Here is a 26,785-nt window from a genome sequence, read left to right on the forward strand (position 1 = left end):
GAAATCTCGCAGGTCATCCCATTTTGCATTCTTGTAATGCCAAACAACGCGAGGTTAGGAATAGCCATGAGATAAAGGCTCCATTGGAGAAGAGACAATCACCAATTTTATGTTTTTATTTTTTTTTCTGTAAACCCCAAACACGAGAGGTGTTAGAACCTATAGTACTTAGTACCATGCTTGGGTTGGAGGTTGAGAAGACGAAAGAAGATATTTGTTGATATTGGACTTGAACTTCTGTATATTGTAATTTTCAGGAAATACATATGGAGGAAGGTTGTTCCAGAAAATGGCAGTTGAATGAATAAATGAGGAAGATGAAAAGTTGGTTCTGTGAGTTTCAAGTTGGACAGTAAATGGATGTTGGCTGGTGGCGGCACGGGTTCGGACTGTTTTGAAAGAGAGAGCAGGAATTATAGAAGCTAATTCAGAAGAACAGTGCCCATGGAAGTATCTGTAGAAGAGGCATGCAGCAGAAACAGTACGTCTATGAGACAGCGAGTGCAGACACTCTGTTAGAGATGAGTCATTAATTAACCTAACTGCCCTCTTCTGAATGGAATCAAGAAGCCTGAGAGACATTTTGAGGGCACCACCCCAGATGTGGGAACAATATTCCATAGCAGGGCGGATTTGTGATTTATATAGAGTGAGCAGCTGTTTGTAAGAAAAGTAACACCGAGAGCGAAAGAGAAAACCAAGTTTTTTAGATGCAGAAGAAGCAATATTTATAATGTGCTTGTACCAAGAGAGATTAGAAGTCAGGGTAATCCCCAAAAGAGACATATCATTTTGCCTAGAAATCGGAGTGTCACTAAAGATAAGCATAGGAGCAGAAGAATCCCTTTTGCAAGATATAAAACAAGACTGAGTTTTAGAAGAGTTGAAATCAACTAAGTTGTCTTTGCCCCACTGGAGAATTACCTGAAGATCAGCATTTAAGGAATTGGTAGCAGATTTTCGAGAAATTGAAGTTGATTGATCAGGAAAAGGTTTATCAACATGGAAAGTGGAATGCAATGTGCTATCATCGGCAAAACTATGGATAGGATTTCCAGTCAATGGAAGAAGGTCATTAATATACAAGAGGAAAATAGTGGGGGAAAGAACTGAACCTTGGGGGACATCGGCATTAGTGGAGAAGTTAGAAGACAGAGCTCGATGCAAGTGTACTCATTTACAATCGCCCTCATCTACCATCACCCTCAGTGAGCGATCAAAGAGAAAACTGGATAACCAATTACTAAAAACAGTTGGAAAACCATAAGATGGAAGCTTCTTTAGACGACCTTTATGCCAAACACGATCGAAACCCTTTGAGATGTCAAGAGCAACTACTTGTGTTTCACCGAACCTTTCCAGTGAATTAGTCCATAAATGGGTAACATAAGCCAGAATATCACCAGTGGATCGACACTGACAGAATCCATACTGGCGATCATTGATCAGGCGGAAGGTTTCTAGGTAGTTTGAGAGTTGGCGGTTAATTGATTTCTCCATAGCTGAGTGGTCAGGAGTGGGAGTGCAGCAGCGCACGCTCTTTGAGTTGACCGGGGTTAAAGCCCCTGACTGCTGAATACGGTCGATCTGCCAACGTGCATTGGACCAGCATGGCAGATTATGGTCCATTTCTCTCAACATGAATTGTTGAGAAGGCTTCCATCCTGCAGTGGGTTGATAATGGCTGCACTTTACCTTTTTACCTTTTTTGATTTCTCCATTACTTTAGAAAGAGTAGAAGTAATTGCAATGGGGCGATAATTGGATGGAAGGGAGTTGTCACCCTTTTTAGGAACTGGCTGGATATGAACAAATTTCCAAGCAGAAGGAAAAACACCTTTGGAATAAGAAAGTGAAAAAAGTGGCAAAGAATAGGAGTAAGTTCAGGAGCATAGGTTTTGAGAACAAGAGGAAAAATACCATCGGGACCTGGAGCTTTCTTAGCATCAAGATTCGTCAAAATCGTTCTGACATCCTTTTGACGGAAGACCACAGGAGGCATTGAATGGAGCATGTTGGGAATGGCGGGAGGTGTTTAACCAAGATCGTTAATGCATAAAACATGAAACTGAAGAATTAGAATAAGTTGAAAGAAAAATGGGATACTAGCAGGTCAGCTTAATCCTTGGCTTAAGTGACAGAAGAACCATCTGGTTTGGACAGAGATGGGCAAAAGTTGCGGCCAATAGCTTTGGCAAGAGACCAGAATGCTCGGCAACCATTAGGCAAGAAGCAAGTTTTCTACTCTTAGCCTGTTCAAACTCTAGTTTGGACTGGTTAATAACTGCTTTACAATTGTTGCGAGCTTTGGTGTAGAAAATGAAACTGAAGAATTAGAAACAAGCCAATTACGATATGCAACATTCTTCTCTTGAACAGCCTTAGCACATTTATTGGAAAACAAAGGTTTAGATAAAGGACGAGATTTTAAAGTGGAGTGTGGCATAAAGGATTCCATTCCTGCAAGAATAATTTCACTGACGTGATCTGAGCAAACGTTGACAGAACTTTTGAAACAGTAATCTGACCAAGGAAAAGAAGAAAAGAAATCTCGCAGGTCATCCCATTTTGCATTCTTGTAATGCCAAACAACATGAGGTTGGGAATAGCCATGAGATAAAGGTTCCATTGGAGAAGAGACAATCACCAATTTGTGATCTGAAGTGCCTAAAGGACCTCTCACTTCAACCGTGTACTTAGAAAGGTTGTTTATGAGATTGTTTTTGGCTGTATGATTATTATTGTCCGGTATTCTTGTAGGTAAATGAACAATCTGTGCAAGATCATTAGTAATTGCAAAAGCCTCAGCATCTCGACCAGCTGGGTTGGTGTGACTAGAAAACGGAAGCCAGCTGGAGTTGTGAACATTACAATCACCAATCAAAATTACCTCACTGTTTGGAAACTTGGACTGGAGAAAGTCAAGTTTCAAAGAGAGGAAGTCAAAGAGCTCCAAGTGATTAGTGGAGTTTAGCATTAGTAGAGTTGGGAGAATGGTAGAGACAACAGATGAATTTGACGCATTGAGGTAGAGAGATTTTAAGCCAGAGAAGATCAAAGAGAGGAGATTCTAAATTGCAAAGTCTCTGACAGGGAATATCAGAACGGACATATGCACAAGTACCACCTTTGAGGTTAAAAGAATCATACAGCAAATAATTTGGGCATCTGAGATGAGCAGTAGTTGAATCAACCGATAACTGAGATTCTGTCAGAAAAAGTACATGGGGTTTGGCAGACTGCAAGTGGAAATGGATATCGTTGAGATTAGAATTGAGACTACGTATATTTGTGAAATGAATTAGGAAGTGCTTGAGAGGTTTAGATCTTTTCGCAGATAAGCTTGCTCTATTAGTTTGGCAATTCATGGTGTATTCAATAGTAAGAAAAAGTGGGTGGGACATGCTGTATGAAGTAATGAAATTTTTGGATATGGCGTACTCATGGTAAGAGTATACCCAGATCCTTGACATAACGTGGCCTCGACAATGCTCTCCGCATACACACTACTCGGACTCCCTCCTGTCACTATCTGGCAGACTAGAGACAGCAAGATTATACACTAGCTGATCCAGAAGCCTCCTAGAGAGTTACCAATAGGTTCAGTCCAGTGTACTAACTAGTGACCGGCCTGCAACACCGTTTTAGAGCTGTACCCTCGAAATGTAAGGAATATTGGATCTCGCCACGAGGTTCATCATAACCTGAAAAGTCATCAATCATACTGCATGTTGGAAGAGATGGGGAAGGGTTGACTGGAACTTAGCTCTAGAGACTAAATATGGGTTTCACCACTTCAAGCCTCCAATAAACAAAGTGGTGGTATTGCATTTTGCTTATTGGAGGTTAATGACCCGGTTGATGAGGGTCATCTACCACCTAGTACTGCCTGGTAACATAGAGGGGCAGCATTCCTCCATGTTGTGTAGGGGGCCACACCTCGACCCCTGCTTACGTTGCTTCACACCTGGGTGGTCACCCACCATGTACTTGTGCACGGAGATTATACCCGGGATTACTAAAAGTCCCTCCATCGTGAAGGTGCAAGCAGAGGATTTGGCTGTTACAGACCATCCAGACTTCACCAAAATTGGGTCCACTTGACTTGAGTGTCACCCAAATATCAGTTCCATCAGTGTTTTAGACTCCCAGGTAGCAAGTACAGCTTGTCTGGCATATCTGAGAGAATGTCTGTGACAACCTCAAGCTATTTATTTATCACAATTAAAACTGTAAAATTCAACCCACTACTAGTTATGTGTTTTGTATAATATTCTTGCCAAAACACAGATACAGAATCTCTAAGTTGTAACTCACAAAATCTTGAGCAAAATTTACAAATAAGCTAATGTGACTAAGAGTACTAGACGATTTGTGAAGTACAGTTAATATGTTAATCAATCAAAAGGATGATAAAAATTACCAAAAAATTTATCTGTTCTCATGAGGTCAAAATTCTTTGTCTGCACCCTTCTTCATCTCATACCCAGAATTTTAGAAATTCTGTACTACTAGAGTAAAGGTACTGAGATTATACACTAACTGATCTTGAATGCCTTCTAGACAATTACCAATAGATTTTATCTGGTGGACTATCTTGCAGCCAATGTGCGAAAGCCATTTTAGGCTGTTCCTTTGAAATGTTAGGAAGTTTTGTACCTTAACATGGTGCCGATCATAACCTTGAAGACATCAATCATACTGCATGATGGAAGAAGTGGAGATCACCTGAGCATTGTTCTGGAGACTAACCTTGGGATTTGCTACTTCAAGCCTCCAGTAAGAAAAGTAATGTTATTGCACTGGTTGGTTAGATTCATATGCCACTTAGTATTCCTCTGTATGATGTGGATGTCTCACTCTAGATCCCAGCTTATGTTAGTTCATACTACGAGATATGAACCTGCAATATACTAGGTAGTCTATCAGGACTTGTACATAGGGGTCGGTATATATCCAAGCTTGCTGACAGTAACACCATTGTGAAGATGGAAGTAGAGGATTTCGTTGCTCCAGAATAACTGAACTGCATGGAAATTTGGTCTACTTGACACGAGTGTCACCAAAATATCAATTCCATTGGTGCTTTAGACTCCTAGGTAGCAAGCCCTAGCTTGTCATACCCAGAGCCGTAACTAAGGCAGAGCAAGTGAGGCTCTTGCCCCGAGCACATCACAGTCTAGTTTTGTGCTTTGTATATAATGCATCTTTTTAATACATTTAGTTTTAAAAGTGTGATGTGTATATGAGGGAATAGTGAATATAACAACAGTATTGGATGAGAATATTTTTAAACAATAAGTAGAATTGTGGGAACAAAATTTTTGTGCATTCTATCTTTGTTTGCATATAAGTAATTACTACCACTAATTTTTTCTAAGGATTATCCTATGGATTAATATATCAGAATAATTTAATTTTTCAGACTGTTAACTTACAATTTGTAAACTTAAGCATCCTTCTGGAGCTAAATTTAGAAAAAGAAAAATAGCGAGAGAAGAAGAAAAAAATAAACTAGCAAAACAATGGACTAAATAGTTATTAGTATTAGCAGTGGCCACATGGTGCAAGAAAGCCTGTGGCTTATGCCACACCAGCCAAATATATATAATAATAAAATAAAATAGCAAAAAATAAATAAAATAATAATAATAATCATAAAAAGAAATTTTTAAAAAATAATAATAATTAATAAGAGAAAAAGAAATAGAAAACCTATGCATGTCCCTCCTCCCATAGGTAATTATCCAGCTGACCTTTGAATTTCCTCAGACTGTCAGCCTCTACCACCCTAGGTAACTTATTCCAGTAATTTGTAACTCACTGGCTAAAATAAAACTCCTTGCAATTCAGTCTAAACAACTTCCCCCCTGTAACTTGAAATTATGGCCCCTGGTTCTAGAATCACTTATAATCGTGAAATATTTTGTCCTCATTCATTTTGCTTATGCCTCTCAGAGCATAAACACCTCAATCAAGTATCCTTTAAGGTGCCTAGTTTCCAAGCTCTGCAACCCACATATTCGAAATCTTTCCTCATATGGATGCCTTTTTGCCAATCTCACCAGGCAAGTTACCCGTCTTTGGACCCTTTCAAGAAGTTCAATGTCTTTCTTTAGGTGTGGTCTCCATACTTGAACAGTATTCCAAGTGTGGTCTAACAATAGCCTTATATAATGGGATTATGACATCCTTAGTCTTCAATGCTTGGAGAACTTCATGTCTGACCGTATCGTAACATCCCAGTCCCTTTCCTCCACTACTGGCTTTAGTTCAACTCCGCCAAATACTGCAAGTAGTTAACATTCACTGCCAAGCAGAGCTTGGCAGTGAACGTTAACTACTCTACCAATCTTTACATCATCTACAAATTTAGAGATAACGCCCTCTATCCCTTTTCGATGTTATTTATGAAAATCAAAAACAACAGTGGTCCTAATACTGATCCTTGGAGAACCCCACTTCTTACATCAACCCAATCTGAGGAATAACCATTTATCACAACCCTCTGCCTCCTGCCCTGAAGCCATCCAATTATCCATCTAAGGATTTTCCCTGCGATTCCAACCTGTTTCAGCTTATAAAGTAACCAACAATGTCAAAATTATTCCCTAAATCCTGCTCACGAGTGACACTGTCAAAATAGCTAACCATATTAGTTAAACATGATTTTCCCTTTACAAAACCATACTGAGTATCCTTCAGAATTTCATTTTTATATAAATGATCCTGAATTCCACCCTTGATCATTGTCTCCATGATTCATGATTTTCCCTACTACTGAAGTTAGACTGACTAGCCGGTAATTTCCCACTTCACTCTTAGAACCGCCGTTATGTATTGCCTAGAGATACATTAGCACTTCTCCAATTAGTGCCGGGTGCCAAACGTGACCAATGTATCACCAAAAAATTTGGTATATATCTTCATCACGCTGCGCTTTCCTTTGAAACCTTTTTGGTTGATTAGAGTCATGTGACTAAGCAATTCTTGTGAGTTTAAGAGTTTTTTTTTTTTCTACTGCGACTAAGTTTTTATTGTTTTCTCTTTTACTTAATCAACTTTTCTGTTAAGTAGCCACCAATTGGCACTGCTCCTGCCTCCCCGTGGCGGGGCCGGTAACCTGGGTGGTAAAGATAAACCCCAGGGCCAAAAGGAGCCTACATGGATACAAGCTGTCATCCATTTTTAGAGCCTTCGAGCTCAAGATAAGAACATCCTGATATCGACCATGACTCTAACCAACCAAAAAGGTTTTGAAGGGAAGCACAGTGTAATGAAGATATATTACCAAATTTTTTGGTGATACATTCGCTGTCCGCCCAACCTGTTGGCAAGTTATCACCATTCTTAATTCTAAAACATTTAGAGTGTATTGCTGGATCACCAAAAAAGGTGAAAAGATTGCAATCTGGAGACCTCCTGATTGAAACAGCCACTGCAAAATACTCTGAGTGGCTGCTAAAGACCAAAACATTTGCTAGGTTGACAGTAGCAGTTACTCCCCACAAAACCTTAAATTCATCAAAATTTGTCATCAGCAAGTGGGACCTAATTAAAGTGTCCAAAGAAGAACTACTGCAGGAACTCAGCTGTCAAAAAAAGTAATAGATGTGAAAAGGATTATGACGAAAAAAGATGGAAATCTTACTACAACTAGATCCGTTATTCTGAAATTTAGCATTCCACAGTTACCATCCTCAATTAAAGCTGGTTATTTAAAGTGTCGGATTCAACCTTACATTCCAAATCTGTGTTCATTGCTTCAAATGTTAGAAATATGGTCATTCCCAGCAGGCGTGTCGAGGTGACACCGTAAGTCCCATCTACTGAACTAAAGAACACACTCAGTCAAAACCCCTGTTTGTCCAAACTGCAAAGGAAGCCATCCAGCCTTTTCCGAAACTTGTGAGCTGTGGATAACAGGAAAGAAAATTCAAAAATACAAAATAGAAAATAAAGTGATCTTTCCCTGAGGCACATAGACAAGTTATGTTGACTATGCCTAGTAGTCGTTCCTATGCAGCTCGCACTCGTAACTTTGTTTCTACTGCAGCAGCTCTGCAGAAATTAACTACCTGCCAGTGAAATCAACCAATTCATTGCCAGAACAATGCTAATCACATCAAGGGTCTTCTCATCAGAGCAAGACTAAATCTGTCTTCCCCTACTCCACTCCACACATACTTGTTCACTGGTTGTGTTGCTGCTGTTACTACTCTGTGTTTGCTGGTAAAACTACAGCAAGGGCAAGGCAAAATTTACCTTGCCCTTGCTGTAGTTTTAGATTTTGCAGGTGTATTTTTTTGCTATGTAATCATTTGACATTGTTTTTGCCATTGCAGTAGTGCTTACAGGACTACATGATTCATTCAAAGAAACTAAAAGAATGCATATTTTTCATAATGAATGGAAAATATGTGTGATAAAAACAACTACCTGACAATAATTCAAGGGCATTTGCAAGGTATGTAATAAGTTATTTACCATATCTCATGGAGGAGAAAATGATATTAAAAATCCTGCTTCAGGAAAGCAGCAGCACCAACAACTCCATAATCGGGTTGGTCAAAATCATTTGTTATCTACATTTATAACCACTAGCTGAAACAGTAATGCCAATAAAGTTATGGCAGCTGAGCTGGCTCAAGTATATCATGCTGTACAGCATGAGCATCCTTACAGATCACTTGACCATGGAATGAAATTAAATGCTTTTATATTTAATGATAAAATATCCAAAAAAAAAAATCTTGTGGCCCTACAAAAGCTGAGGCAATTGTAACTGAAGTTTTAGCCACCATCTTCTTTAAAGGAAATCTTAAATACATTAAATTTAAATATGCTTGAAGGACATGCTACCACTCTTCCTTTTTATTCTGTGGCAAGTTTGTGGTGCATTAAGGTATTGAACACCAAAACATGGAAAACGAAGTCCTAGGTTTTTATGATGATCCAGATGAAACATCAGCTGGGATATCTCAACAAATACTAAAAAGACTCCTGGAAATTTCATTAACATTGAAAATATTTCCTTTTACTTCAGAGACAATGTTAGTGTTAATTTTGCAAAGCACAATTCGGTATTCCAGAAATTAAAACTACTCAGCCCAAATATTCAATGTGCTAATTATCTTACATATTTTGCACAACTGTGCCAAACAAGCTGGTGACAAACTACAGATTGATATTGAAAGTCTTGTTATAAAGATATTGAATCACTTTTCTTTTTTCTGCAAAATGCATTGATGAGCTAGAAACCATATTTGACTTTCTTGGTGAAGACTATGAGGATTTTCTGCGTCATGGTCATGTGGGAACTAGGTGTCTAACTTTATACCCTGCAGTCAAAAGGCTTGCTAACTGTTAATGTGCTATTAAATTGTATTTCCTATCTTTAGGAGGGAATGATTGTCCTCGATGGATTTGGAAGTATTTGGATAGAAAATGTGTGTAATACCAGCATACTGTGCCTTTCTCAAAAATGTGCCATAAAAGATCTAGAATGGGACAATATTGCAGCACCATTTCTGTATCCCCCTCAGTGTAAAAGTTGAGAAAGAAAATTAGCCAAAGAAAGAAGACATGTTTATTGGGAAAGAAAGATGTTGTTAAAACTTGATGAAAGAAAAAGTTCTATTTCTATTAAAAAAGTCTTTCTCACATTTTATGATCAGTCTCTCAAATATTTGGAAAACAATTTTTCCAAATATTTGAGAGACTGATCATAAATTTCTCTGACAACCACCTATATAAAATCCAGTTTTTATCACTGATAAAGGAACCAACATATTCTGACTTCAAAGAAGCTGTAGTAGTTTTGAACTTGAAGATATTTATCAACTTGGATGAATTATATGAAGAATTTTGTATAATAAATCCTACATTTGCATTGTTGTTTCCCAAACAAACTCTTTCTGAAGCAAACTCTACTGAGTCTTATGCAGATGAGAATGCTTGCAGTGTTTATTAATTTTCAGGCAATGCAGAAACATAAAGTGGATATAAACTAGTGAGCATTCAAATCACAAGGGGTGGGGGAGCCAAGTTAAGGCAGATTTTCTCAGAGGACTTTGGGAAAGAATGCAAAGAAAAGCAGCAGTGACTTTTTTATATATGTAAACACTAAAAGGTTTGGTTCACTAGATATGAATAGATTATCTATTGATGATCCTGCAAAGGTTGCTGACAAACAATGGATGTTTTGCATCTGTGTTCACACATGAGGAATTTTTAGGGATGAGGATGGCAGGAGTGATTTATTTAGCTCCCTGTCAGTATCAAATTCTGACAGGGAGATAAATGATTTTGTGATAAATGAGAAATAAGTGAAACAAATTGTTGAAGTGAAAAGTAAATAGAGCACATGGAGTTGATGGAATCCAACCATTTATATTAAGGAAGACAACAAAAGGGGTCGGTAAACCTTTAGCCACAGTTATGAAAGTATCCTTGGATTCAAAGGAGGTCACTGTAGACTGGAGATGTGCAGATCCCTCTTCTGTTCAGAGAGAGTGATCAAAGGGAAAAGTAAGTATTTACAGACATGTAAATTTGATTTCTGTTCCTGGAAAAATAATGGAGTCACTGGTTAAAGAAGAAATGCAGAACCACTTAAACAGGAATACAGTTATATTGCAGTCACAGCACAGCACAGATTATTTAAGGGATGATCTTATCTGAACAATCTAATTGGATACTGTGATGCAGTAACAAAGGAACTCATGCAAAAAATAATTGTGAGATGATATATAGATTTTGAAACAGCTTTCTTAACAGCACCACATAAAAGACTGCTGTACAAATTGGAGCAGTGTAGCATTAGGGGGAGTTCCTGCTATGGATAAAGTTAATAGTAGCAAATGCTGTCTTGCTGCAGCATTTACCACTTATACAGCATTAGTCAAATAAAAAAAAAAATTTCCCATGTCATCTGTCCTTCCCCTCAAACTGCCCACTTCTGTACCACCAGATTGGAGTTTGTTCCAACAATCAATAACCCCCTCCCCAGTTGAAGTGCAATACTTAATCAAATACACATTTAAACCTTAAACAACTCAATCAGATTTCCTTGCGGGTGCTTACTCTTCAAACACTGCAATTTGCCGAAATGAAAACTTTCATGGTAAGTACACCCATTCCAACAGATCAACGTCTTTCCTAAAATGAAGCTTCCAATCTATACGCATTACTCTAGCCTAACCATTGCCTTGTTTAATGGGAGAATCACTTCCTTATCGCTGCTTGCAAAATTTCTGTATATCATTAACAAAATGTCATGTGTTCTCCTGGTATGCTCTTCTCAGAGAATTTCATATATTGCTGTGCCGACCAGGCTACCTGGGTGGGTAAAGTGCCTGCCTGGCAACCCAAAGGTTGCGGGTTCGAATCCCACCTCAGGCTTGGATCAGAGTAGAAAATGCAAAAACCTTGGGTTGTGCAATATGGCCACAGAAGCTGATGCGCCAACAACTAACAAAAAAAAAATATATATATATATATTGCTGCACAATTAACTACAGGTCTTTTTCATTCTCAACCCTGAGTGTGTGATACCACTCAGAGTATGTTAACCTGGAGACTGCAGTAGGATACCCTTATTACTGTCATTAATCACCATTTCATCTTCATTAGCATTAGTCGAGGATATGATGCAAGAAAGCGTTCTTGATTAGACCGGGGTTCGAGCCCGTGATCACCAAATACGGAGGATGCGGAAAGGTCAGGGAATGACCAGAGCAATATGGCCTTAGTTGCTAATGCTCCTAAAAAATAAAGCATACCAAGCAAATATTTTCTCACAATACTTTTTGAGCAGCCCGTTAGCTTTGTATTGTTCGAAAATATTAGTTTTGTGAACAGTACACATTTCAAAAAACAATCTGTTTTTCAAGGAGGATGATTTTTTTCTTCTTTTGCGCACAAGTTTTCAAAGTTTATAATGCAGCTATAAATAGAAATTTTCTTGAAATTTCGTTATAAGGTCAAATATACATCCAGGAAACTGCTGTTCCGATATTGTTCACTAAAAATAATTACAATAGAGCGAACTTTTTTTTTTTTAGCAAATGCTCATTGCAGTGTTATCAGTTTTACACCAGTTTTTTCCATTTACAGTATGGCTTCCAATAGATGAATTTCCTTGTTTTTCTTTTAGTAGGTGCAATTCATATTGAAGAAAGGAAATACGATCATTTCGCCTTTCAGAAACAGTTGCTACTACTGTTTCGCTTTATTGCTTCTTATTGCAACTAACAGTGGCTTGCATTTGTCTTTTGTTTGTTTTTGTCTTCTCGATATTAGCTGTACAGAGAACTGACACAATGGTGGAGTCAGCGGTTCTCATTCCTCTCTCTTCATAAACAACTCCTCTCTTGTAAACAGAAAGGCACACTCTCTCAACATCAACAAATGAACCAAGTATCGTGTTTCATAAGCCTTAGGCTAGTTAGGGTGGGGGTTAGAAAAATAACTGAAAAAGGACTAAAAAAAAGCACAGGATGTCAATAGAAAATTTTGAAAATTGAAGTGGGAAAATCGAAGAAAACAGTTCTCGCTTCAACTATAGTGAGTTTCAGCTGTGTCGATAGAGTAAAAATGATACGATTTATTAGTTGAACTTTGAACTGGGTTCACTGGACCCAAGAGGACAGGAATACGATTAACAAGCACAGAGCAGGCTGAGAAAAATTCTACCAATTGAGCATCGCACAGTCTCTCGAGTGCTGAATTGATCGACAAGGCTGTCATCATATACTCACTCCTATCGCGTCTAGACAGAATTGCAGACACTTTCAAATTCAACCCTAACTCATGGCTTTTTTTCCAACATTGACCTGTACTTGTTAAGTAATTCTGCCGATCTCCTTCTCTTAATATCATTAGTACCAATGTGTACAACAATATCACCTCTTGTGCCCTTAAAAGATGATATCTGCTCTACAGTGTCATCAACCTTTGCCCCAGGTAGACATACCCTGGTCCTGTTCCACCGATCTGTTATAAGTTCAAAGCAGAACTAGACAAACATTTGGAGTGACCAGATGGGTGAAACGGGAAGGGTTTTTTTTTTTTTTTTTTGGCTGATGCTGTATCAAGCTTGCTTTCTTGCATCACATGCCTTAATTAATGCTAATGCTAATACTTTCAGGTAATTAATGCACAAAAATTAAATCCACAAAAAGTATTGTTAATGTGTCAGTGACCAACTCACAACTTCTAATATCTGAAATATTAAAATTCCCCAATTATAAGTCATTCTGATTTATTAGCCGATTCTTTTTCTTTGTGTAGCTGTTTCTTATAATCATTACTGTCATTAGGCCTATAACACACTCCTACTCTTATTTTTGTTTTCCCAAGACTTATGTCACATGAAACTGACTCAATGTTGCACTGGCCACCATTTTGACTGGATGCATTAGCATTAGCATTAGTAGAGGCATTTGATGCAAGAAAGCAAGCTTATGCAGCATCAGCCAAAAAAAAAAAAAAATAAAGTAAAATAAATAAATAAAAAACAACCACTTCCACTTCACCCCTCTGTTCGTTCGAAATACCTGTCCAGCTGAGCCTTAAACTTATTTAGGCTATCAACTTCCACGACAAGGGATGGAAGTCTGTTCCACCTACCAACCACCCGCTGGCTAAAGGCAAATTTCCGCACATCTATCCTACATCTGTCTTTCCTCAATTTGAACTTATGCCCTCTCAGGTGATTATTCTGAGCAAGAGGAAGAATCCCATCAGCATTGAGCATGCTCAAACCATTCAAGGCTTTGTACACCTCTATCAGATCACCTTGCTGGTGCCTAGTCTCCAGACACTGTAATTCGCAAAACTTAAACCTTTCTTCGTAAGAGCACCCCTTTGTTCCATTCACTAATCTTGTTGCTCTTCTCTGTACTCGTTCCAGCAGCTCTACATCCTTCGTGAAATGAGGCCTCCAGGCCTGTATACAGTACTCTAGGTATGGCCTGACCATTGCCTTATACAAGGGAATAATCACCTCCTTATCCCTGCTAGAAAAAATTCCTATATATCATTGACAATACACCATGAGCTACTCTTGCAGCCCGTCTGCACTGCTCAGAGAACTTCATATCTGCCTGCACAACCACCCCCAGGTCCCTTTCATTCTCTACCACTGTCAGTGTAGTACCACAGAGTTGATACATTGCTCTGGGGTTGCTGTTTCCCATATGTAGTGCTTTACATTTGTCAATGTTAAACTTCATTTGCCACCTCTCAGCCCATCTGCTCAACCTTTCCAGATCCTGTTGCAGTAGCATAGCATCAGTAGTGTCCTTAACAACCCTGCCAACATTTGTATCATCTGCAAACTTGGACATTAAGCTTGATATACCATCATCAATATCATTTATAAATACAGAAAACAACAATGGACCCAACACTTAACCCTGAGGAACTCCACTAATAACATTAGTCCACGTTGAGCAGTGTCCATTGATTACACTCTCTGTCTTCTGCCACTCAACCATCTCTTTATCCATAGCAGCAATTTGCCCCCAATGCCACACTGCTCCAATTTGTGCCCCTAAGAGCAAGCCCCTCCCCTTCTGTCCTTTTTGTACACAAGTTATACTCCCCATATTCAAATTCTGAATCCCTTATATCTTGGTGACACTATGTTTCTGGTATCTGCACAATGTCTGCATTCAGCAACTTAATCAGTACTTAATTCATCTAATTTATTTGCAGTGCTCTTGCCATTAGTGTACATGCAAGTATACATGCAAATGTTCTCTCTGTGATGTTCTCCAGCAGGCTTATTATCCCTGACACCTTGCTTTCCAGGTTGTTGCATTTTCCAACAACCTCTGCCTATGGCACTAGTTAATGTCTAACTTTCCCCCCAAGCTATCAGTTTTCCAACCCACATAGCTCTACCGCGATAGTATTGGGAAATATTCTTGCACACATTCTATTTAGGTGTATTCCATTGCTGTAAATACAGTCTTTCTTATTAACATGGAGAGATTATGCTGAAAGCTTTCAATAATTTGTTTCCATCTACTAGTGGCAAGTCTTTAATGTTCTCTGAACCTGGTATCAGAGACTCTTGATGGCCACACTGTCCTTACTCAAGGTTCACTTATTGCTTGGACTATCCCATATGCACAAAAATCAAAGCATTTTTGTGTAACCAAGAAGTTTTAGATGTAGCCCACCAATAACTTTAAACTTTCCACACATTAGCTAATCGTGCTCCTTGTAATGAATTTTTTCCAAAAAAAGTTTAAATATTTTGCTGTGTTCTTTTAAATGTGCCCAGTGGACTACAGGAATGCATCCTTTTTTTCATTATGAAGGAGAACTCCTTTGAGGCTTTTCTTATATTAGTCAGTAATTAGCCTCCACTCCTGTTGATTGGTAGAAAATTCTGTTAAGGTTTATAACTGCAAGAACGTTCTTGCAATATGTCATTGAGTCTTTGGAAAAAATGGGGAACAAATTCTTTTTTCATGATGTCTATACCATGGAATGACTTTTCGGGAGTCTGAAGATTCTTGAATTTCAGTCTTGGATTTTTATCTTGAAAGCTTCAGACCCTTCAGATGGATTTAAATCTCTCAGATGATCATTAAGTTCACTTTGTGTAAACAGCTGTTTACACAAAGCTGTGCAACCGGAGGCAGTTCCAATAGTCCACGTCTTAGTTTTGGTAATGATGCAATCTGTGAAATATACAAGATAGTCATTCAGTAGAAGTATCTTCGTGAACTTTTTTGTTCTAAATCTTTTTCTTGGAAAGTCCTCAGAGCCTTTAAGGTTAAACTTGTTACTATGGTAGCTCATATTCTGTGTAGTTGATTTGTTATAAAATTCAGTATACTATCTGTGCCCAATATGCTTGTGGTATTTTTTTATAATAATTTATTAATCTGGGAACTTGACTTGGAGAAGCTAGCAGAAGAGGTTACCCACATAAACAACCAACACCAAGAAATATATTTAAATAAGAAATTGAAAACAATGGCTCTCTTATTCTTAAACTTCATCAACAAATCTGGCCCATAATTCAGTACTTTGTGAACAAGTTCTAGAGTTGAAATTATTATTATTTTTTTAGTTTTTTACTTTTTTAAAATAATTTTTTAAAGAAGTTTTTGATTTAAATTTATTCTATTCTTATAATAATGCTAAGAATAAGACAGATTTCTCCATATATTCTGACTTTGAGAGAGGGAGATGGTTGGCCTTTGATAAGGCAGAATATTTGTTATATGATATTTACAAACAAGTTAGATGAGTTGTGTCCACATTTCATTGATGTTTAACATAATGGGAAGAGTCACATTCACAGGCCAGGCACAGGACCTTTCAGAAGTAGCATTGACAAAAAGCATATCTTTTGTGAACAGGCAGCTTCTGCCCAGGTGATGAGTTGTTAGGAGTGCTGTTATTCTTCAGGCATTCTCTTGCACAGTTTTGTTTGCTGGAGGTGGTGGGGTGTGATCTCAAGTCCCATTGAATTGTTTACATATCACTCTTCCTTGGCATTATGCATGGGTTGATTTGGAACTGGAATGGCATTTAGTAGTGTTGAGAGCCATTTTGGCATATTGGCATGAGAGAAAGAGCAACTATCATGAACTCCCAGTGTAACTTATTTTGGTTTGGGGAGCCATCAGATATGACATGAAAAAACTTGAATGAATGTTTGTGGCAGGCAGTATGAAGGCCATTATTATTGTTGAAAAATATCATAAACTTAGTGGTCATTCCATTTTTGGCAAATATGAGTAATGCAATATTGTATGTAATATTGCATATTCCTGTTGTCCACATACTGTCTGCCTTACCAGATTGGCTTTTCTAGACATGAATACCGTCTTATGACCTGTGAGATCGTCAGATCTATCTGCAGTCAAATATGTATGGAACATGTTTGGATGGCACTTGCCCTAAAATTCAAATCCTAAATTGAGAGCTCAAGTGCAATAGTTAACTATGAAAATCCACCGATGAGTCAAAACATTATGACCAGCGAGTTGTTATGCAAATCGAAGCAACTGCAGGTGAAATACCGGCAGTTCATGTCCTGACCCACGTGCGAGGGTCAGGACATGGTATAAAAAACATCTGATACTGAGCTCCATTAATCAGTGTTACTCTTGTTCTTCAGATGGGAAAGGCAGCGGACTTAAGCAAGTTTGACAAAGGCCAAATTGTAAAGGCCAGACAAATGGGTCAGAGCATATCCAAAACGGCACGTGTGGTAGGATGCTCACGGTCAACCGTGGTTAGTACCAACTGAAAGTGGTCCGAGAAGGGGGAACCCACGAACTGCCACTGAGGTGTTGGACGACCACGGCTCATCAATGCTGGAGGTGAGCGAAGGCTTTCCCGGATGATATGTGGCAACAGAAGGGTGACTGTGGTGCAACTAGCCAGTAATTGGAATGCTGGTGATGGGAGTAATGTGTCATAACACACAGTACATCGAACCCTACTGAAAATGGGGCTGTGTAGCCGCAGGTCTCTCCAAGTGCCCATGCTAACCATGCTAACCAAGTGCCCATGCTAACCACCGGCGACAGCACCTACAATGGACACACAAGCATCGAAACTGGACTTTGAGTGATTGGAAGAAGGTCGCCTGGTCTGATGGATCATGTTTACTGTTGCACCATGTGGACAGCCAGGTACGTGTGTGTCATTTACCTAGGAAAGTGATGGCACCTGGATGCACCGTAGGACAAAAACAAGCCAGTAGTGGCGGTGTCATGCTCTGAGCGATGTTCTGCTGGGATACCCAGGGTCCAGTCATCCATGTGCCGGGCGCTCTGACATCTATCACCTACCTAAACATCATTGCTGACCAGGTACACCCTTTCGTGGCAAAGGTCTTCCCCTCTGGCGGTGGCATCTTTCAGCAGAATAATGCGCCATGCCTCACCTTCCGGATTGTTTGAGACTGGTTCACAGAACATGAGGAAGACTTCCAGGTATTGCCCTGGCCTCCAAATTCTGCAGACATCAATCCCATCGAGCATCTGTGGTTTGCGTTGGAATAGCAGCTCCGATCTGCGGCATCTCAACCACGGACCTTACAGGAGTTAAAAGATCTGCTGGTTACGTGTTGATACCAGATACCACAGGACACATTTAGAAATCTTGTAGTTTCATTCCTCACCGGGTACAGGCTGTTTTAGCTGGTCCAAATATAGACCTACCAGTTAGGTAGGTCCATATTTGGTAGGTGGTCATAATGTTTTGGCTCATCTGTGTATGTTGTAATGTGTTAATAGCATGCTTACCCACCATTTCTTTTAATAATATGAATTTTGTAAAGAATGTGTTATGAATTCTCTCTGACATTTCTGGAAAAATGAATGATAGAGGGAAAAAATAGCTTTTGATTGCATATTCCTTATCTGTGCAAAATCAAGGAAACATATTATATTTTGTTTACTATATAATATTACAAAATCTGTATTGAAAAATGTTATATCTTTTTTTTTTTTTCTCACCCTCTAGGATGTTGAAATCTTAGAAAAGAGGATATACAATACTGCTTCAAAATTTGGGTATGGTCTTAAGATCTGTCGTTATCAGAAAAACATTATTTTGATATAAAGTGAAAGCTTTGTGTAGATACACTAACTGGAAAGTTAAAGATGGAATTATTCATTTTATTGAATAATACGTTGCGCAAAAAACATTTTCAGAGCATTTTTTTAACTTTCTCTATAGATAAATAATTTACTGAATGGGAGGTATAAAAATCACACATCTTATACGATAACTATTTAATGTTGTTTCTCCCTACTAACATTTTGTCTCAAAATGTTTAGCCATATTCTGCTTTATAGAGATGTTCTGTTTACAGGTTTGAAATTTTTATGAGAACATAGTATTCACTGCTCCTGCAATATAATATATATATATATATATATATATATATATATATATATATATATTTTTTTTTTTTTTTTTTTTCGCTAAAGAACTGTTTAATATGTTGAGAGACCATTGCATGTCTCCTCTGGTCCTTGTGAATATTATCAAACATACCTACTTAATATAGATAGAGAGATGCAGCAAAAATATGCATCTTTCTTCTGCCACCCTATCATAAAATTCAAATGCCTAGTTATTAAAAATAAATTATATAGCATAAACAATATGTGTTATCATCCCTCTTTCAAAGTCAGTTAACTCATGACATTTATCCATACTGACATCGAATTACTGACTACGTGTATACCTGCCAGGCAGTGAGTTCGTCCACTAGCGAGAGGGGTGACAGCGTCACATTGCCCAGAAACCAGGTATCCCATGAATTCTCTCCTTTCAGTGTACTCTTTTCAATCTGAAAGTGGTGTCTTTGTGTGCTGTGACGGCCCTCCAAGATAATTTCCACTTTTCACATCCATTTTTAAAACAAATAAGATCTGTATTATTGAAACTAGATAACAATAAACAGACTGTTATATTCTGATGAATTTCACTGGAATTCCACGAAATGAGCATGTAGAAAAAGCAGCAAGAAACTCCTCTGATAATGATAGTATTCTGATTCCTTATACAGATTATAATTCAATCATATGCTGAGTATGCTATGAAAAGTAGACAAAAATTTTGCATAACCAAATACATAAGAAGTTATAAAACATAAGTTAGAATCTACAGCTGTGGAAGTCCAGCTTTTGATCAAACAGACTTGAAGAGGTTGTGCTGTCCAGGATACGTATTGATTATACTTGTCTCATACCTCTCTTTATTCAGTAGGAGATGATCACCTACTTTCTTTGCACTGCAGCTCATCACTAACTGTAAAACATATTCTAATTGAATGCACTCATTACCAATTTGCATTCTTCCAATTCCAGTCCCTCTCTGACTTACTGGAGTTTCCCTTCCCTTCATATTAGTGGGAACAACTCCAATCTAATTGAGTTTTTTAACTACCTGAAATTTATTAATTTATATAATGGCCAATTTTAACAACTGTTCATTCTCATTCCCCAGGTGCAATTTAGCTATAGTAGTCCTTGCATCAAAAAACCCACAACAACAACAACGGCTTACCAAAATTCTTCATTAATTCAAGCTTTATATGCAAAGATAGAAGAACCATTTTTGGTTCAGTCAGTAGAAAACTGACAACACACTGTGGCAAAAAAAAAAAAAAAAAAATGAGACAGTTCAAATAATGCGAAATGGGAATTATTTTCTTAAATCTATAATCTTCCACAAAATAGGGCTCAAGGTCTTAATACGCTTGTTACAGTATTCGTACAAGATTTGGAAAGACTTGCAGAACTCATTGTTGCCACATTTTTCTGAATGTCATAAACACTGTCAACACTCTATCCTTTTGATCTCAATTTCAACTTGGGAAACAAGAAAAAAGTCTCCTGAAGCCAAGTCAGAGGAGTAAGGTAAGTAAGTTTTTTCTGTTTGTGAGCCAGATACGTCTGCACATTAATCACTGTATGCACACTGTGGTGCAACAGCCACCAAATATTCCAAATCTGGGCCCCACACACTCTTGATTCTTGCCATTGTGTCAGTTTTCTATTTAATGAAACCTCAAACACAAGAAGTATTAGAACCTATAGTACTTACTTCCGTGCATGAGCTGAAGGTTGAGAAGATGAAAGAAGGTACTTGTTTACATTAAAATTGAATTTCTTTACACTGCAATTTTCAGAAAATATATATGAAGAGTGGTTGTCCAGAAAGCGAAGGTTGAAGGAATAAATGATGAAGAAGAAAAGTTAGTTCTATAAGTTTTAAATTGGACAGTAAAATGACTCTAACTGGTTTTGGCACATAGACTGTTTTGAAAGAGAGAGAGAGAGAACGAAAGTGAGAATTATAGAAGCCAATTCAGAAAAACAGTGCCCGTGGAAGTATCTATAGAAAAGACAAGCAGAAAAAAGAGAACTGCTACGAGACAGAGTGGAGAAAATTTGTAAAAGATAGGTAATTAATTCACTTAACTGCTCTCTTTTGAATGGAATCTAGAAGCCCAAGAGAGGTTCTGGGGTAACCACACCAGATGTGGGAACAATATTCTCTGTTACAGCAGATTTGCAATTTATTTGAAAGAAATGTAACACCAAAGGTGAAAGAGAAAATCCAGTTTTTTAGATGCAGAGGAAGCAATATGTTATGTTCTTATGCCACAAGAGTTTAGAAGTCAGGATAATCCCTAAAAGAGATATATAATCTTGTCTAGAAATCTGAGTGTCAATGAAGGCAAGCATAGGAGTAGAAGGATCCTTTTTGTGAGATATAAGACAGGACTGAATTTTATAAGGATTGAAAAGAATTAAGTTATCTTTGCCCCACTGGAGAACTACCTGGAGATCAGCATTTAAGGAATTGGTAATGGATATTCGAGAAGTTGAAGCTGTTTGTGCAGGGCAAGATTTCTCAAACTGGAAGGTGGAATGCAATGTGCTATCATCAGCAAAACTATTTCTGGTCAATGGAAGAAGGTCATTAATATACAACAGGAAAAGAGTGGGAGAAAGAACTGAACCTTAGGAAACAACCACATTAGTGGAGAAGTTAGACAGAGAGCCATCTACCATCACCTGCAGTGATAGAGAAAACTGGATACCCAGTTACAAAAAACAGTTGGAAAATCATAAGATGGAAGCTTATTCAGAAGACCTTTATGCCAAATGCGATCAAATGCATTTGAAATATCAAGTGCAACCGCTTGAGTTTCACCAAACTTATTCCTTGAATTTGGCCATAGATGGGTAACATAAGCCAGAATATCACCAGTGGATCAACACTGATGGAATCCATACTGGCGATCGTTGATCAGATGGAACATTTATAGATAGTTTACTTTAGAAAGAATAAAATTAAAGAGAAGGAAAAACACCTTTGGAATAAGCAAGTGAAAAAAAGGCAACACAGAACAGGAGTAAGTTCAGGAGCAATGGTTTTGAGAACAAATGGAGAAATACCATCAGTACCGGGAGCCTTCTTAGCATCGAGATTGATCATAATCCTTTTGACGGAAGACCACAGGAGGCATTGAATGGAGTGAACTGGGAATGGTGGGAGCAGGTCAGCTTTATCTTTGGCCAAAGTGGCTATAGAACCATCTAGTTTTGACAGAAATGGGTAAAATTTGCAGCCAATATCTTTTGGCAAGAGACCAGAATGCTCAGCCACCATTTGGACAAGAAGCAAGTTTACTACTTCTTAGTCTGTTTGAAAACAGACTAAGAAGTAGTTTGGACTGATTAATAACTGCTTTACAATTGTTGCGAAAACTGACCTGGAGATTTAGATGCAAGCCATTTGTGATATTCAACATCCTTCGCTTGAACAGCCTTAGCACATTTATTGGAAAACCAAGGTTTAGATAAAGGACAAGATGTTAAGGACAAGATGGAATAAAGGAATCCATCCCTACAAGAATAATTTCACTGACACTGTTGGAGCAAGCTTTGACATCAGAAGATTTGAAACAGTAATCCAACCAAGGAAAAGAAATCATGCAGATCATCCCATTTTGCATTATTATTATTATTATTATTAGCTACATGGTGCAAGGAAGCCTGAGGCTTATGCTGCACCAGCCAAAAAAAAAAAAAAAAAAAAAAAATCCCCTGAGTTACCAAGAAAGAGAATGATGATGATATCCAGCTCAGGACCCTGGGTGTGCCAAGCCCATGCTCACCAGATGAGATCCCCTGATTGTTGTAATGCTAAACAACATGAGGTTAAGAGTGACCCTATTCAAATAGGGTCTAACTTCTAGCACAAAATGTTTGTGGAACCACTCGGTGAAAATATCAATGGTCACCCAAGCTTTTTTGGGGGAATTTAGAATTTAGAATTTTCTTAATTGAAACGAGAATGCAATTCTACAAAATTCTCAGAATTTTCTTGAATTATGGATTTTTTTCCTAACTTAGACTTTAGGTTGGTCGCGAAAAGTGAATAAAAATCGCGTAAAAAAAAAATTATTTTTGATATCCCAATTCGTGTAAAAAAAATTTGCATAAAAAGAGGTTTAGGTGTATTGTAAAAATGAAAACTGTATATAAGTGCTTTAATATGTTCTTATTTTGACTTGATTATCCAAAATTTCAGTGAAATTCTTGCCATAAGTCAAATCAGAAAAATTCTTGTCAAAAATCAAATTCCGAAAAATTCTTTAAAATATATAAATGAAACCTTATAATATACGTAAGTTAGTTATAATCCAGTTTAATACAAATATATACTAACAAAAACAGTAGCTTTCGAGACGCGTCTCTTTGTCAACTGACAAATTAAATACAAAAATACAACGAGCTGAGTGAGGCACGTTAATCATGCGTCATTGTTGTTGCACAGACGTGCACTGCTTTCTACACCAGTGATCATCCAGCAATAAAACAGTTGTCCCTAGGATGGAATGTAGACGTATGCCTTTCTGACGATTTAATGCCTTTGGATTGCTTACTATGTTGAGTGACTCTAGCCATAGGCGGTGGCGAAAGTGTCGTGAATGGTCTACTATTTCAAAGTCGCGTTTGGAGTCAAGATCGTGGTTGGTGGCCCAAAAATATTCCGCGACCGCGGACTGGTCAGTTTCAGCAAGCCGAATTGCTCTGTCGTGTTCTGTGAGGCAATCCTGGAGACGCCTTGATGTTTCTCCTGTGTAGCAACTGTTACAGTCTCTACAGGTGATGCGATATACCACATTGCTGCGTAAGGCAGGTGTGACAGGGGTCTTCATGCTGGAGACAAGTGAACGTAGGTTCCTGCAGGGTAATTGCACACATTTGATGTTGTAACTTCTAAGGACCTTCGAGATCTGTCCTGACACGCCTGGATAATAGGGATTGTAGGCGGATGATATACCGACTTGGCTCGGTGGTCTTTGGTTGGATGTGAGTTCTTCTGCCTGTATTAGGCATCTGCTTAGTACATGGGATGGATAACCACATTTGGTTAGGTCCGCCTTCACACGGGAGATCTCGTTACGCCTAATTGTGTCGGTGCTGGAATGGCTCCAAGCCCTGGAGAATAGGGTGCATGGCCGGATCTGTAGTTAGTGAATTGACCGCACCACATAGGCTTGCGGTATACTGAGGTCTCTAGATGTGGGCCTACGCGATGCACTAGGACGTCCAGCAGCGGGAGCGTACCGTTCACCTCTGATTCTATGGTAAACTTGATGAAATTAGATAGGGAGTTGAGGTTACTAAATGAAACCTGTTATTACTCCTTGATGAAACAGCATCCTCTACACATATTTAGGTTTTACTTGATTCAGTTTTAAAAAAATTCAGGATATGAATTTATTTGCATTCAATGAAAATGAATTTTTGAGTCATTTGCATTGAATTTCCACTGAAATTCTTCAGGTTTAGCTTTTATTAGCCCCAATTGGCCCTGAGATCTTCTCCAATTTTCAAAGTCATTTTCATGTCACTATCTATTTTAAATTGTGGCTGCAATTATCTAAACACAGATAAGAGATGACAGCATGTACCATAAAATTTTCAATACAGTTCATACATTAAAGCAGCATATTGTTTAAAGCAAAAATGGATCTACATACTTACTCCCTCACCAGCTCACATATGATGTAGATCTAGGTATGTCACTGGAAAGGTTAACGTCTAGAACAATTTTATACTGAAATGGGAGAGGGAAAACGTGTCACTTCAGTATTGCAGGAAATGTATTTATTATGATCCACATAACAAATTGAAGATATAGCTTAGACTACAATTTCACAACCTCAGCAGGATTTTTTTCTTGTGATAAGGGTTCTGGTATATGATCAGGATCATAAACTATATAAAAGCAATGTAATATTACATTGCTTTTATATAGTTTTATTCTAATAAGTCATTTGCATTGTACAGTGGCACATTATACAGGTAACACTCGTATAACACAGTAGTTAGGTTCCTATAAAATGTCATGTGCGAAACCATGTTATATGCGACTAATAAAAAGTACAAAAATTTGTTTTCATTCCAAAAGCTAACAAAAATACACTATTTCATTAACAAAATGTTAACAAAACTAACAAAAATACACCATTCTAGATTTTGTGTATCTTCTGCTCTCTTTAAAAAATCAGTAATCTGGGTTTGCTTGCTTTTGCTTGATAAATCTTTGGGAATTTCGTTGTATGGAACTAAGCACTTTTGAAGCTCCCTTTTGAACTTTGGGCTCCTTTAATTCAAGGAACTGCATTCAAAAAATAAGGTTCTAATTGCTTGGCTAACTTTATGCCTTCCCCTATGCTGTTTAGTGTAAAATTTAGAAGTTTAGAATTTTCATCTGTGCTATCACCTGTGCTATCACCCTCTGAATTGATTTGGTTTTACCTCCAGTGCCATTTCCACCAATCTGTTTTGCCAGACTCTTTTTTCTAACAGTAATTCTTGAATATCTTCAGTATTCATATCTTTTTTTTTTGTTTTTTTTAGGAGCACTGGCGACTAAGGCCATGTTACGCTGTGTATATTGTCTATAAATTGTATGTGTCTGAGTTCGATTTTCTGTTTTGCTAGACAAAAAATCTGAGTTTCCGGGAGAAAAAAGTATGCTATCCTAGCCCAAATAACTGAGCCACATTGTGAAAAAGACCCATAAAAATTCCTCCCTTCATCGACAGGATTTCAACTCAGGTCTTTTCTACCTGGTGTGGAGAGGAGGGCGATTCTATCAATTATGCTACCCACTAGGGCTTTGGTAATTATATCATCAAAACCTTCCCCTACTACTAACATAACAATCTTTTATTGCACCAATTCTGTTTTATGCCGGTTCGACCATAATTCCTGAATGTACTGACTCTGGCCATACATTTTTCCACATGCATTTAACGTTGACGGTTTTACTTCTTTCAGCGATAAAGCTATGATTCTGATACGGTCCACAATTGAGAAATGTTTCCATGCCTCCATTACGTCAATAGATTCAGAATCACTTTTTTCGAAAATCCATTGTAAAGATTTTCTGATGTAATGAGTTCTAATATATTTAAAGATAGATATAATGCCTTGATCTAATGGCTGAATAAAAGAAGTTGTATTAACCCAGTACAACTGTGACGGTTGGAACATAACTTCAACATTTGTATCACTTAAATCTTTTGGATGGCCTGGTGTTGCTATCCAATTGTAATAAAACTTTGAAATCTAGATTTTTCCATAAGTTCAACATGCACAAGTTCAATAGCACAGAATGTAACACGGGGATTTCCCAACAAAATAAAATAAAGAGATTTCTCAATATATATATATATATATATTTTTTTTTTTTTATTATCGTGTCAACAGTGGGGGTTCAAAAAGATTGGAAATGTTGAAAAATGACACCAACATAATAGCAGCGTTTTTTCCCCACACAAAGACTGAAAAAATACACTGTTTTGCGAGGTTTACCGAAATTCTCTAACCTTGTTAGAGTGAAACTGTGTTATATAACTACCGTGTTGTGCAAGGATTGCTGCAATTTATCAATCATGTTAGAGCAAAACCGTGTTGTAGAAGTACTGTGTTATACGGGGGTTGCCTGTACCTTTGTGGGGCCCTAGGCAAAATGGATTTTGGGGGCCCCATCAACATTAAATATTAAGTGACAGAAGAATATGGAGAGCTGAATTTAGTTTAGCTCTCTGTGTTCTTCCGTCACTCAGTATTTAATGTTCTTACACTTTTTTTTTATGGTCCTTGCACTCATTGAAATCAAAAACTACTGAATTATTTTCCTGCACCTTAGTTCTGCTTGGACATTCACTCAAGACTGGTTGATAAGATCATGGTTACCT

General features: G+C 37.9%; 1 protein-coding gene across 2 annotated transcripts in view; it reads left to right on the plus strand.

Annotated features, from left to right (window-relative positions):
- The window catches only part of Agps (alkyldihydroxyacetonephosphate synthase), a 467,281-nt gene that overhangs the window by 351,627 nt on the left and 88,869 nt on the right, over nt 1-26,785 (plus strand). For both annotated transcript variants that reach the window (XM_090377792.1, XM_090377793.1), the window contains one exon: nt 18,505-18,554. In XM_090377792.1, the coding sequence (XP_090233918.1) occupies nt 18,505-18,554 (50 nt within the window). The remainder of the gene's footprint in view (nt 1-18,504; nt 18,555-26,785) is intronic.

This window comes from Mastigoproctus giganteus, chromosome 7 (genome assembly GCF_048544385.1).
Source record: "Mastigoproctus giganteus isolate SK-2022 chromosome 7, ASM4854438v1, whole genome shotgun sequence".
Classification (NCBI taxonomy): domain Eukaryota; kingdom Metazoa; phylum Arthropoda; class Arachnida; order Uropygi; family Thelyphonidae; genus Mastigoproctus; species Mastigoproctus giganteus.